Genomic DNA, 13,589 nt, shown 5'->3' with positions numbered 1-13,589 from the left:
GTGTTTATATATTTACTGATGTGTTTATATATTTACTGATGTGTTTATTTACTGATGTGTTTATTTACTGATGTGTTTATTTATTTACTGATGTGTTTATTTCTTTACTGATGTGTTTATTTCTTTACTGATGTGTTTATTTCTTTACTGATGTGTTTATTTCTTTACTGATGTGTTTATATATTTACTGATGTGTTTATATATTTACTGATGTGTTTATATATTTACTGATGTGTTTATTTATTTACTGATGTGTTTATTTATTTACTGATGTGTTTATTTATTTACTGATGTGTTTATATATTTACTGATGTGTTTATATATTTACTGATGTGTTTATTTATTTACTGATGTGTTTATTTATTTACTGATGTGTTTATATATTTACTGATGTGTTTATATATTTACTGATGTGTTTATATATTTACTGATGTGTTTATTTATTTACTGATGTGTTTATATATTTGCTTATGTGTTTATATATTTACTGATGTGTTTATTTATTTACTGATGTGTTTATATATTTACTGATGTGTTTATATATTTACTGATGTGTTTATATATTTACTGATGTGTTTATATATTTGCTGATGTGTTTATTTATTTACTGATGTGTTTATATATTTACTGATGTGTTTATATATTTACTGATGTGTTTATATATTTACTGATGTGTTTATTTATTTACTGATGTGTTTATATATTTGCTGATGTGTTTATATATTTGCTGATGTGTTTATATATTTGCTGATGTGTTTATATATTTGCTGATGTGTTTATATATTTACTGATGTGTTTATATATTTACTGATGTGTTTATATATTTACTGATGTGTTTATATATTTACTGATGTGTTTATTTATTTACTGATGTGTTTATATATTTACTGATGTGTTTATATATTTACTGATGTGTTTATATATTTACTGATGTGTTTATTTATTTACTGATGTGTTTATATATTTACTGATGTGTTTATATATTTGCTGATGTGTTTATATATTTGCTGATGTGTTTATATATTTACTGATGTGTTTATATATTTACTGATGTGTTTATATATTTACTGATGTGTTTATATATTTACTGATGTGTTTATTTATTTACTGATGTGTTTATTTATTTACTGATGTGTTTATTTATTTACTGATGTGTTTATTTATTTACTGATGTGTTTATATATTTACTGATGTGTTTATATATTTACTGATGTGTTTATATATTTACTGATGTGTTTATATATTTACTGATGTGTTTATTTACTGATGTGTTTATTTATTTACTGATGTGTTTATTTCTTTACTGATGTGTTTATTTCTTTACTGATGTGTTTATTTCTTTACTGATGTGTTTATTTCTTTACTGATGTGTTTATATATTTACTGATGTGTTTATATATTTACTGATGTGTTTATTTATTTACTGATGTGTTTATATATTTACTGATGTGTTTATTTATTTACTGATGTGTTTATTTATTTACTGATGTGTTTATTTATTTACTGATGTGTTTATATATTTACTGATGTGTTTATATATTTACTGATGTGTTTATTTATTTACTGATGTGTTTATTTATTTACTGATGTGTTTATATATTTACTGATGTGTTTATATATTTACTGATGTGTTTATATATTTACTGATGTGTTTATTTATTTACTGATGTGTTTATATATTTGCTTATGTGTTTATATATTTACTGATGTGTTTATTTATTTACTGATGTGTTTATATATTTACTGATGTGTTTATATATTTACTGATGTGTTTATATATTTACTGATGTGTTTATATATTTGCTGATGTGTTTATTTATTTACTGATGTGTTTATATATTTACTGATGTGTTTATATATTTACTGATGTGTTTATATATTTACTGATGTGTTTATTTATTTACTGATGTGTTTATATATTTGCTGATGTGTTTATATATTTGCTGATGTGTTTATATATTTGCTGATGTGTTTATATATTTACTGATGTGTTTATATATTTACTGATGTGTTTATATATTTACTGATGTGTTTATATATTTACTGATGTGTTTATTTATTTACTGATGTGTTTATATATTTACTGATGTGTTTATATATTTACTGATGTGTTTATATATTTACTGATGTGTTTATATATTTACTGATGTGTTTATTTATTTACTGATGTGTTTATATATTTACTGATGTGTTTATATATTTACTGAGGTGTTTATATATTTACTGAGGTGTTTATATATTTACTGATGTGTTTATATATTTACTGAGGTGTTTATATATTTACTGATGTGTTTATATATTTACTGATGTGTTTATATATTTACTGATGTGTTTATATATTTACTGATGTGTTTATATATTTACTGATGTGTTTATTTATTTACTGATGTGTTTATATATTTACTGATGTGTTTATATATTTACTGATGTGTTTATTTATTTACTGATGTGTTTATATATTTCAGAGACAAATTTATCCTTCATTCTCCTCCACCTTCATGCGGTCGCCACCTCCAAACCCACATTTCCGTAGTGTCCGTCCACGTTTGCTCTGTATTTTTTACTCCTTCACTCACGGGTGAATAAATGTTATTTTCTGACTTTTTCCTCGACGCGCTCTTCCATCTGTTCTGGGTCTGCCGCTAAATATCTGTGTTGCTACAGCAGTGCTGGTGACGAATATACAGGAAGCGGCGTCCTGGCCGATCACAAGCTTGCGGCCTCCATCACCCTCTGGGACAGCCCTTGCGCCGACGCATAATGGTGTTGCGTGTCCCCGCTCCGATGCAGACGGAGGAGAAATCAGGCTTAACTGTGAGAACGTTGCTTCACGGGTGTCAGCGATGGGACTAGAGCTATGATCCGAGCTGGAGCTGGCCAGCAGCACGGTGAAAATTCCCAAGCAAACTACGAGTAATATGGGTTAAAAAGGCTCATTTAAAGGGCCTCAGCAGGATTAATCAGATTAGCCAACTCGGCATTACCAAAGCAGCCGTCTGTGATGAATGACTGTTACTTTAACGTTATCTTGCATCGACATAACCATCAAAACCAGCAACCGTTTCAACTCTTAGACACTAAATGAGACCAACAGTGACAAAGGCAGCAGCAGCTCAACAGGTTGAGCGGGTTGTCCAGTAATCGGAAGGTTGCAGGTTCGATCCCTTCCAGGTTCGATCCCGGCTCCTGACAGAGAATTCTGCTGTTGTGTCCTTGGGCAAGACACTTAACCCACCTTGCCTGTTGATGGTGGTCGGAGGGACCGGTGGCGCCTGTGCTCGGCAGCCTCGCCTCTGTCAGGTGGCTCCAGGGCAGCTGCGGCTACATGGTAGCTCATCAGCACCAGTGTGTGAATGTGTGTGTGAATGGATGAATGATACACTGTAGTGTAAAGCGCTTTGGAGTCCTTACTCTGACGCCCTGTCCACACGTAGCCGGGGATATTTTTCTACGTTTTGGCCTGTCATCCACACCAAAACGGAGTTTTTTCACACCAAAACGGATCTTTTTAAAAACTCCGGCCAAAGTGAAGATCTGTGTTTTCTCCGTTTTGGGTGTCTGCGTGTGGACGGACAAAACCGGAGTTTTAAGGTCCGCAACGTCACTTTCCGCGACAAAAAAATGCTGACATCACGTGTGCGACCTGTGTTTACACTAGCCGACAGCATGGACGCCCTCAGAGCTGCGCTCTCTTTATCAATTGTCCAAGCGCTTTCTGCTTGTTTGTTTTTGCAAGCGGAATTACTGCTCCTTGCGGAAGACCACAGACGGAGGACGAGGTTAAGAACGGGGGAAGTACTGCCGCCTACAGGTCTGGCATGTCCTTAACAACGTATTTATCTGGGTACGTGTGGACAGAGTTTGTTTTAAAACGCGGTGGTGTGGATACAAGTTTTTGCAGGGGCGGATATTCGTTTTTAAAAAACCCGGCTACATGTGGACTAGGCCTGAGAGGCGCTATACGAGTGCGGGTCATTTATCATAAAACGAGAGGACTCGTGACTTTAACGGCTCCACCGGCTCACCACATCCTGCTGGATCTTGACCCGGACTTGATGAGCTCTCCTCTTGGCGCTTTCGATCCGCTCCTCGAGCGAAGGAGACGGGTTCCTCAGCCGTTCCTCCATGAGCTCCTGTGAGTGAGACCAGCGTGATCTGGTTACCAACAGCCGATGAGGCACAAGAACAGGCACCGCTGGACCAGAACAGTACCTGCAGCTCAGCCTCTTCCTGCTGCAGCATCTTCCTGAGGATCTGACTTGCATGTTTTTGCACTTCAGAGTCCTACAAGTAAAAACATTTAAGTAACAAATCTACTTAATTATCACGGTTAGAAGAGTTTAATCACCTGTAGAGGTTTGGGTCCAGTGATTCTTTGGGATGGGGTGATGCTCGGTCCAGACGGTAAAGGTGGAGGTGGAGGGGGTGGGGCCTCTCCACTCACAGAGGTTCTCTGATTGGGTGTGAGGTCAGACGAGAGGGGCTCTAAGGGAAAGGAGATGGCAGAGGGGGGCGGTCCTTGTAGCGTCAGGGCGACGTAGGTTCCAGCTGAGGGACCAAACAAAGACATCACACCACTTCACGTATAGAGCGCTGTTAGCGCGGCATTACGAGCGACCGCCGCTGCACATAATAAAACCCGACAGGCAGAGACGTCAAAGGGCGTCCAAACAATCCAAAAGAACAACGTAAAGAGGAACAAGATACTAATCCACAGAACATCCAAGCTGGAAAAGAGGACGACAAAGTGTGGCTTCATGGTTTAGGAGTTAAGGGCCGGCGAGAAGCTGTGTTTTAATAACAGCAATCAGATTACAGAGGAAACAAAACAGAAGCAGGTTTGGTTTCAAACTCACATTTTATGAGCTTCACCACCTCCTGATGGGACATGGAGGACACCAGCGAGCCGTTCACCTGAGACAGAGACAGATTTAGACCGGGAAGGGAAAACATCCCAGCTGAGACCAGAAACAGTAAAAACCTTAATGATCCTGTCCCCCTCCTGGACCCCGGCCTTGACCGCGGCACCGCCTGAGGACGAGCAGAAGACCCCAGAGACGTTAGAACAGATCACACCAGACATCTTTGTTCTACTTATTCCTCAACGTGGAAGCTTCGGAGCCTCGACACGCTCCCATTTCCTGGTGCTTTACTCTCAGATCAGCTGTTTTACTTCTACCCTGGTCTCTGAGGCATAAATAAGTCTTTAGTTCATCTTCTTTCACAAGGTGTTACCAACCCAAGCATTTCTCACTGCTCACAGTTTTGATCCGACGTTGATTCGTGCACCACCCTGTGAGTGAGTTTATCATCGCCGTCCACCTGGACACAACGATCAGGACACCATCGTCCACAGCAGCACATGGAGGACAATCACAGGCGGCTACAGATCATGAATTATATGAAAAATGTCCCATCGAAGGAGCTCCGAGAACAGGTAACGCATATTTAACCAAATAAAGATTTCATGTCTGGATATTTATAGTTTTTATGTTTATGAGCATCGGTGCGATGACCCGATCCCAGGAAGCTGCAGCTGTTTGGGTCTCTGCATAACAGAATCAAGTGTCCAAGCTGCTGTCTCTGCTCATTAAGCCGTGGCGATGCTGGATTTACGTCTGATTCCTGAAAAGAGAATCTTTCTTCCAATCGTTTGTGGAAAGTGAGGCGGCTGCCAAACACCAGAAGAAGAAACGACGTAACTATCGGGAATGCCGGATCGTGTTTCTAACTGGGACTTGGCAGCCGGAGCAGATTCCAAACCAACATGCCTCGGCTCCGATTCCACGCCACCTCGTAAACAGAGGCTGCAGACAGAGCAGCGTCTCATCACAACAGGTGGAGCAAATAAGGACGTGTCGCTGAGGAGGAGCATCTCTGTCTTTCACAGATTTGAGGGATCCCAGTGTTCATCATTAGGACCCCAAAACATCCGCTTTCCCCCCAAATTCTACTTTAAGTTTCTATTTTCCATCTAAAAATCACAAATCTATGCTAACGATGGCGACCGTCCTCTTAGCTTACACACCGACCACAGTAAAAGTGAATCCCTGTGGAAAATATTGTTGCATTTTATTCATTTATACATAAAAATGATCTTTAGGTAAACAGAAAAGGCTCTGGATGAAAGCCCAAGCTGGTCTGGATGAAGAACGTTGTTTTAGATCCTAAAACCAAGAAGGGAAACCAGTTGTCGGGTCATTTTTGCTTTTTTTAAAAACTAAAGTAAAGCTTGTTGCTCAGGCTAGAGTAGAACAATGTTAAAGGTGCAGCATGTAAGAACGTAGTGAGAATTTTAGTGAGAAAGTCGTTTAGGAAGGAAGGTTTTACCGAAACGTGTTTCATATCCAGCTAGCTTGGGGGGGGGGGGCGGCTCCTGCGAGCTAATGCTGCAGCGCCGACATGTGTTGTTTGACGAAGGTCGGCAAAAAGCCCCAGAGTTGTTTAAAGTGGTCGCAGTAACCAAGTTTTACCACAGGATGTCACTTTTACGTCATTTCTATACGATGCACCTTTCACACCTTAGCACAGCATCAGCTGCTAACTGTGGTGCAATAACTGCTTTATCCTGGTTGTCTGTCATTAAGAGTCATTTTGGAAAACAACCAAGCGTCTTTTAAAGTTTGATATTTGACATGGAGCCATAAAATATTCAGTTCAACGATTAAAAAGAAACATTACAAACCGGGCATGAAATGTTGCCACGGGAACCAGTTTAGGAACCCATGATGGACACAAAGACGCTGACGAGGAGGAATTTCCCCGAGGTCAGAAACACGGGCTGGTGAAGGTTGTCCCGGTAATCCGAGTCGGTTCTAATCAAGTCAACTGGACCTGTTCTGGTTCCTAAAGACGTTCCGTTTTGCGTTGGATATGCACTAGCATTAGCGCACGTTAGCATAAAGAAGCTAATTATTGGTTAGATTTTTAATTAAGAGCTACGACAGAACAGAGACCTGGTGTTTAGTGGGGAAAGTAAAAGTTAATAATTGTGATAAAGATTCACTGTGAAAAACATAAACATACGTTTTTGCCATCCCCGAACCTTAAAGACCAAGTTCACTCGTTTGCGGTGGGTACTAGTTTAAATCCTTGTGACACAATCTCTGTGGGGAAAACGCTCCGGCGCTCCTGTTTCAGAACGTAGAAGTGAGCACATTAAGAGGGAAGCAGGACTGTGAGCCTTACTTCCTGATATCTGGACATCTCACCTCTGACTGGATAACAGCAACACAACTCTACTACTGACTTCTCTTGCTCTGCGGCACTCATGCTTTACCTCCACAAATAAGGCTGAAGGAGTTCTGCTGTGTGGTGGAATTGCTAATGCTAACGGTTAGCTTCTACTAGCCGAGACGTTCTCTGCCGTTTCCTGGACGCTAAACCAACAACAGCCTTCCCCGTCGTGAGTCCAGATGGGTGAGTCCATGAATGTTAGTGACATTATTCAATTCGCTTTATTTATCCGTTAGGAACTTCATTCGTAGTCAGAGCGTCGGCACAACACATGAAAACAGCATCAACACACTCGTACACGTACAATCAATTTAAAAGACTACTCACATGTACATACACTTAATTAAAGGAATTTAAAAAGGAATACGGTAATAAAAGATTACTAGTTCAATCTAGATTGACCGTAGTGTTGGTCACAGTCATTTTTGCTGTTTAACAGGCAGACTGAAGAGGGAGGGAAGCTGGAGGAAGCCCTTTTTGTCCTCACTGGGAGGGCCCTGAACCGCCGGCCTGACGGTAACTGGGTGTAATGGGAGTGGAGAGGGTGTGACGGGTCTGTGGAGATCTGTGTGCCTTTTCTGAGAACTGAAGTGTTGTATGTGCTGGTAAGTGACTGCTGCTCCTGACCGATGACTTTACTGCTTACCCTGATTATGTTATTGAGCATGTTACGCAATACGCTGTGAACCAAACCAGGCGGAAATGTTGAACGTAAGAATTGGTTTGATAAAGCATCTATAGAACGCAGCAAGGACGGTTTGGTGGAGTTTACGTAGAAAATGGAGGCGCTGTTGGCATTTTGCAAAAATGTGTTCAGTATTGTGTTGGAATGTGAGTTTGTCGTCTATTATGCAACCGAGATGTTTGTATGAGTGAACCTTTTCAACTATGTGGCTGTTAACAGTGAGTGGGCCATGGTGGAAGTCAGGGATGTGTATTGTTGAAATTCTGGCGATACGATACATATTGCGATACAGGGGAGACGATACGATATATCACGATATATTGCCATATCGATATTTTCTTACATCCCTAGTGGAAGTGAGTCCAGGCAGCTCTCTGTACATCAAAGTGAGAAACAGTCCAGTTCTTTTTGCAGCAGTCCTTCTGTTAGTGGTGTCCATGATCAGTGTGTCGTCTGAATATGTAATGTAGGTGATTCCTGGGGTTGTGCTCCTGCAGTCAGTGGTGTAAAAGATGAACAGAAGAGGAGAGATGACTGGACCTCGTGGGGAACCAGTGGAGAGTGACGTGACAGTACTGTGACGGCCGTTAACCCTGACCCTCTGCTCCCTCCCCGTGAGACAGGAGAGGACCCAGAGGATGAGATGGGGGTTAACATTCAGATTCAGCAGCTTACGTCCCATTAGATGTGGCTGTACTGTGTACTGTGTTGAATGCAGTAAACATTATGCAAATATCACAGGCTTTTCTCATCAGAGCGCTTCCTCGTCTATTCCCGTCGCCGGCTAACGCAGGAAACGGGGGTAGAAGACCGTTTTCACGTTTAGCCTGCGTTTTAAGCTCAGAGTGCCCCAGCATGTTTAACTCAATCACTGCCATTGACAACTTAAGTCGTCATTTTAGATCCAACCGTTCACTGCCGATGACGACTAAAGTCGTCATTTGCATTTTTTTTACTGTTTGAGCATTGGAACGATCCCCCGCGCTGAGAGAACAAACATCTCAGCCCTGAAGCCGATCTTCATCCACATACGTCACAGATCACATGATCAGGAAGCAGACCATCCATGTGTTTGGAGATCGTTTTGGGCAGTTCCTGTAAAAAAAGTGAGGCGCGAACCGGAGAAGCGTCTGCCGATCACAATTCGACAACGGATTATGAAAGAACGGATAACGCTCGAAACACGCGGCTTCTTCCTGATGTAAGAGGTGAGTCTCCTCTTCATTTAGGTTGTTTTGGCATCGACATCATGCTAGCGCGCAACGTTCTGTGACTCGTAAAAAAAACAGTAAAAACGGTGAGAAACGCTGGCAGCGAAGGCCGTTAGTGATCAGGAAACGGCTGGCAGTGAATGAGTTAAAAAATAAGTTAAAAAAAACGGTTTCTGGGTGAACTTGGGCTTTAATTTCAGATTAGTAAAAAACTAAGAAGCTCAGATGGATTAAGTCTCACCTGGTCGGACATTCTGCACAAGCTTGATCTTCTCTCCACACACAGTGAAGCCGAAACCAAGCTGGTCCTTTTGGACAACCACACACCTATGGACAAGACCAGGACCTGGCCACGACGGGGAGACAAAGCTTGGTTGAGTAAACACGATCAGGATGTTCAGAATCAATAGACAGGGCTATGAAGGAGGGTACTTGTGCAGTCCGGTAAGCCGTCCACTAGAAGCTCTCGGTGCTGGTTGGCAGAGGGTTTGCGGTCGGAGTCCCCAATAGTCAGACTGCTGATCCTGGCAAAGAAACCAGATGTCAAATGGGCCGATTCAGAAGAAACATGCTCTGTGAGGGCTGGAGAGGAAAAGCAGAGCTCCGAAGGGAAGGTCACAGAAAAGTGAGGAAACAGACCGGAGAGGAAGATGGGAAACTCGTAACGAACGACAGACAACAACACAGGGACACATGGGAAACAAGAGGAGAGGAGAAACAGGCGCCACAGAGAGAGCAGCAGCTAGAAAAACTCACCAAGCAGCAAAAGGGCTGAAAGTGAAGCGTGGCAGAGAGAAGGAAAAAGAGAAAGTCATACAGAGACGTGACCAAGAGAGGACCTCCTGACCCCTCTTCTTCTACATGGTGTTTAGAGTAAAAGCAGCTTCGACTGCAGAGGCTTCAGCCAGTTCAACGGTGGGAGGCATTCATTGGTTGGGGGAAAGTACTGACTCTAGAATAAAGCTATCCAATAGGCTATAATAGAAAAAGGAAACTTTTATTGAAGTTTCTATTGAACCACATTTCTATTGATCGATATATATCCTCAGTGAGTCTAGTCTAGATGCAGCTCGTTCGTGTCTGGAGGAGTACGAGGTGTTAGTTCGAGTATTTTCTTGTTTTCATTTTTTCTTATAAACTATGCTTTAAATGTCATTCTGAACGTGTTAATTAACTGTAATCTTTTAATGTACAGCGCCTTGTCTGGTTGTAATGCCATGTTGAATGCGCTTTATAAATAAAATGGTATGGTATGGTATGGTTATCTAAGGGAAGATGTTTGTTTTGTCAACAATCTTGTTTTGCACCAAGCTGTTGGTCAACAGTTAGAAATATTAACTGCTACACACAACTTTTGAGCATGTTTTGATTCCTTTCTTGTGTTTTTATCCCCGTTTTTTGACTAAACAGTCAAAACTACTCTTGTCTTGTTCCCAACAGGAGACAGCAGCACACAAACCTAACTTGCTAGTGCACCGGGGGTAAACTGACAACTCCTCTAAACTCACAATGCTCTCTGAAGTCAGACGGGCTGACTTCCTGCTGCAGAGCCAGAATCTGGACCCACCTTGGTCTGGTTAATCCAGGTGATGCTGGAACAGGTGAACACTTGTTTTTGTCCTAAACAATTACCCTTGAACTTAAATAAAACAGCAGATTGCGATTTTAACTGAATCATTTGCAGTAATCAAATCTTTACTGTCCTAGCCTAACAGCATCCTTATCAGGAACCCTCAGCCCGCGTGTCCAACCTGACAATCAGAACTGCTGAATCAATGATTGATGAGCTTCAGCCTGGAAGGGCGGAACACGGAAGCGAAGCGAACACCGAACTAGTGTGTCCAGAGTTGGTAAGCCTTCTGCGTTAAAACTACTTGATGCTTTTAATTTGGCGGATTGCACCTCGGTGTTCTGGGTGTTTTCAGTGAAAGAGGAGAATAAATGGAGTTTTTGGCGACTCCAGTAATCGTGTTATTTCAATATTGATCACGATTTTTTTTCCATAACCAAAACAAAGTTGTGCAAAAAAAACTACAAAGGTGGAATTAGCATCACCAGTTGACGCGCTGGTGTCCTGTTTGTCGTTCAGCCCACTGGATGATGTCGCTGAGTAAATCTGGATCTATAATGGGTAGATGGGATGTGTGAACATCTGGATAGACATCTGTCCAATACATATGGAATCAGAAAGCTCGTAGGTCAGAACAGGGAGACATTTTCGGCATTGGACCCTTTGGTCAAGGGGAAGAGTGACAGCAGGTGTAAAGAAACGTGACATCTGAGCATCACGTCCTCATCATAAACCGTTTCCACACAACGCTTACGGTGTGTACTTCTTCTTCCAGAAAGCTGTTTCCGTATTCCTGAAGAGAACCTGCCTGACTTGTTCTCCCCACAACCAAACTGGACAGGATTATAGCTCTATCCCAGTGGCCGGTGTGGGAACGCTGCATTCCCATGCCAGGCCTTCAGATGCGCTGCTAATGAGTTGAGAGGCGCATACCTGTCCAGGGTGGATGTGGGCTGGCGGTGGCTCATGTCTGCTTCCTGGCCTGGGATGAACACCGTCACTGGGCCTTTTTAATCATCAACATCTCTCTTCCTCTTCAGGCTGCAGTCCACACAATGGGGCTTTCTGTTGGTGTGCTTTGATCAGAACTTTAAGCTACTTGGAAGGTGGCTCAGACGGTCGGTCCCTCATGTTCACACACACACACACACACACACACACCAGTAGGACTTTTAAAGATAAAGTGCTGCTAAAACTAGCTCAAAGCCTCCCACCTGTTAGTACTAAAAACACAAAGCAGGAACTGATTGTGGCTTGTTTCTGACTGGATTAAACCCGGGTTGCTTCCTCGGGGGTGATTAATGATGAATGATATGTCTCAGTGTTCAGCAAATTAATAACCAACCTGCATGTAAATATCAGTCAGACTCCTACAGACTCCTTACTGACAGCAGCTCGGGATTAACTCGCCTCTTTAGTGGTAACTTGCATACATGCAGAGCTCTTAACAGATGTCTCAATAATCCTCCATAAGCTGACTTTCTCCGGTTTTCAACCCTTATTGCGTCGACTCTACTCAAATGTAAACACCAAAACCGTTGTCTCTTAACAATTAGCTGAAATTTACAGCGGCCCAGTTCCTCCAGTTAACGTTAGCTTGCTGAAACTGGCACTACGACTAGGCCTCCTCGGACCAGCGGCATTGCGTTAGTCGGCACGCCGACCACGAACGCCGCGACCCCGGCGTGCGGCTACGTCAACGAGCTAGCCCGCTAGCTAGCTACGCCTGTAAAATGAAAGCACAGCATTGCTTCGGCTACATGAAGCTAAAGGCGTATTAAAGTGCTCGAGGCCTCGCGAGTCAGTGACAATTCCAGCCCGATACGTCCAGAAGTCCAGTTTTGATTCAAATTCAGCCACAAACTTGCACATGAACGAGTGAGTTAGCTGGACTCAGTCCACTACAGTCCCTCTACAGTAGGTCTTCTTCCTAAAACACAGAATTTATAATCCTCTCGAGGTGAGCCAGAAAAAGCCAAAGCTAGAGTCCGTCGCACATATTTACTGTCTTCACAGTTCCAACTGATAAAACTATTGTTTGTGCTGTTATCTCAGTCCTGACTGCTGATCTAACATCTCCCCAAAGATCAAAGTTTACACAGCGCCCTCGCCTGGACAAACCGGGAACTGCAGGCTTCAGTAACACCTGAGTGGGGAGGTCAAACGTCGCCATTGGGCAGTCATATTTTATAACGGCCTTTAGTGGATTAACACACGAAAAATGTATTCCATAAAATGTTTCAAAGTATAAAAATGTATTTTATTAATAAAACCATAATTGTGTCATGAAGTATTCATTTATTTCAATGCCTATGTCAATTTGTGTAACTAATTTGTTTTGTTTGTTAACCTCTCCAGTTAAAATAAGTGTGCAGGGTAAAACAGATTTGAATCAAACCAATAGGGCTTGTGATCACACATGACTACGCATAGCATTCTGGGATGCGCGCGGCCATGTTGGAAGGCTGATGAGTGTTAATAAACCGTGAAATAAACAGTACTGTCGCAGAGAAGAAGCAGATTTGGGTGAAAGAAAGTGTTAAACACCATTATAAAATCCCCAAAAGGATGTGGAATATACAGCGATACGTTAAATAAAGACGTTGGGGACTGATATGTGGACAAAATCAGCGTAATAAATGGTTTTGATCCATATGAAAGACCCAAGACCCGAGCACTGATGACATATTGTTGCCGCTGCAGCTCTGCATAATGGACATTTTCGTCTTTCTTGTTTGTGGTGTGAGCGGATGCAAACGTCCGGATGAGAGGTAAACGTTTCATTTGCTGGTCTTTCTTGTAAAACAATTTGTGTGTAATAATAATAATAATACATTTTATTTAAAGGCGCCTTTCAGGACACCCAAGGTCACTTGACAGAAAACAC

At 41.6% G+C, this 13,589-nt stretch overlaps 1 protein-coding gene across 5 annotated transcripts in view; it reads right to left on the bottom strand.

The window, feature by feature from the left end:
* The window catches only part of arhgef11 (Rho guanine nucleotide exchange factor (GEF) 11), a 46,457-nt gene extending 34,564 nt beyond the window's left edge, over nt 1–11,893 (bottom strand). For all 5 annotated transcript variants that reach the window (XM_015946602.3, XM_015946604.3, XM_015946603.3 and 2 more), the window contains exons 1-9: nt 11,636–11,893; nt 9,889–9,903; nt 9,565–9,656; nt 9,374–9,478; nt 4,982–5,031; nt 4,857–4,914; nt 4,349–4,548; nt 4,213–4,284; nt 4,026–4,133 (exon numbers count right to left, since the gene is read on the bottom strand). In XM_015946602.3, coding sequence (XP_015802088.3) covers nt 4,026–4,133; nt 4,213–4,284; nt 4,349–4,548; nt 4,857–4,914; nt 4,982–5,031; nt 9,374–9,478; nt 9,565–9,656; nt 9,889–9,903; nt 11,636–11,670 — 735 coding nt within the window. In that variant the 5' untranslated portion in view covers nt 11,671–11,893. The remainder of the gene's footprint in view (nt 1–4,025; nt 4,134–4,212; nt 4,285–4,348; nt 4,549–4,856; nt 4,915–4,981; nt 5,032–9,373; nt 9,479–9,564; nt 9,657–9,888; nt 9,904–11,635) is intronic.
* Nucleotides 11,894–13,589: the final 1,696 nt, after the last annotated feature.

The sequence above is a fragment of the Nothobranchius furzeri genome, chromosome 14 (assembly GCF_043380555.1).
Source record: "Nothobranchius furzeri strain GRZ-AD chromosome 14, NfurGRZ-RIMD1, whole genome shotgun sequence".
Lineage (NCBI taxonomy): Eukaryota > Metazoa > Chordata > Actinopteri > Cyprinodontiformes > Nothobranchiidae > Nothobranchius > Nothobranchius furzeri.
Note: the sequence above shows the minus strand (reverse complement) of the source record. Positions and strands in the feature narration are given on the sequence as shown.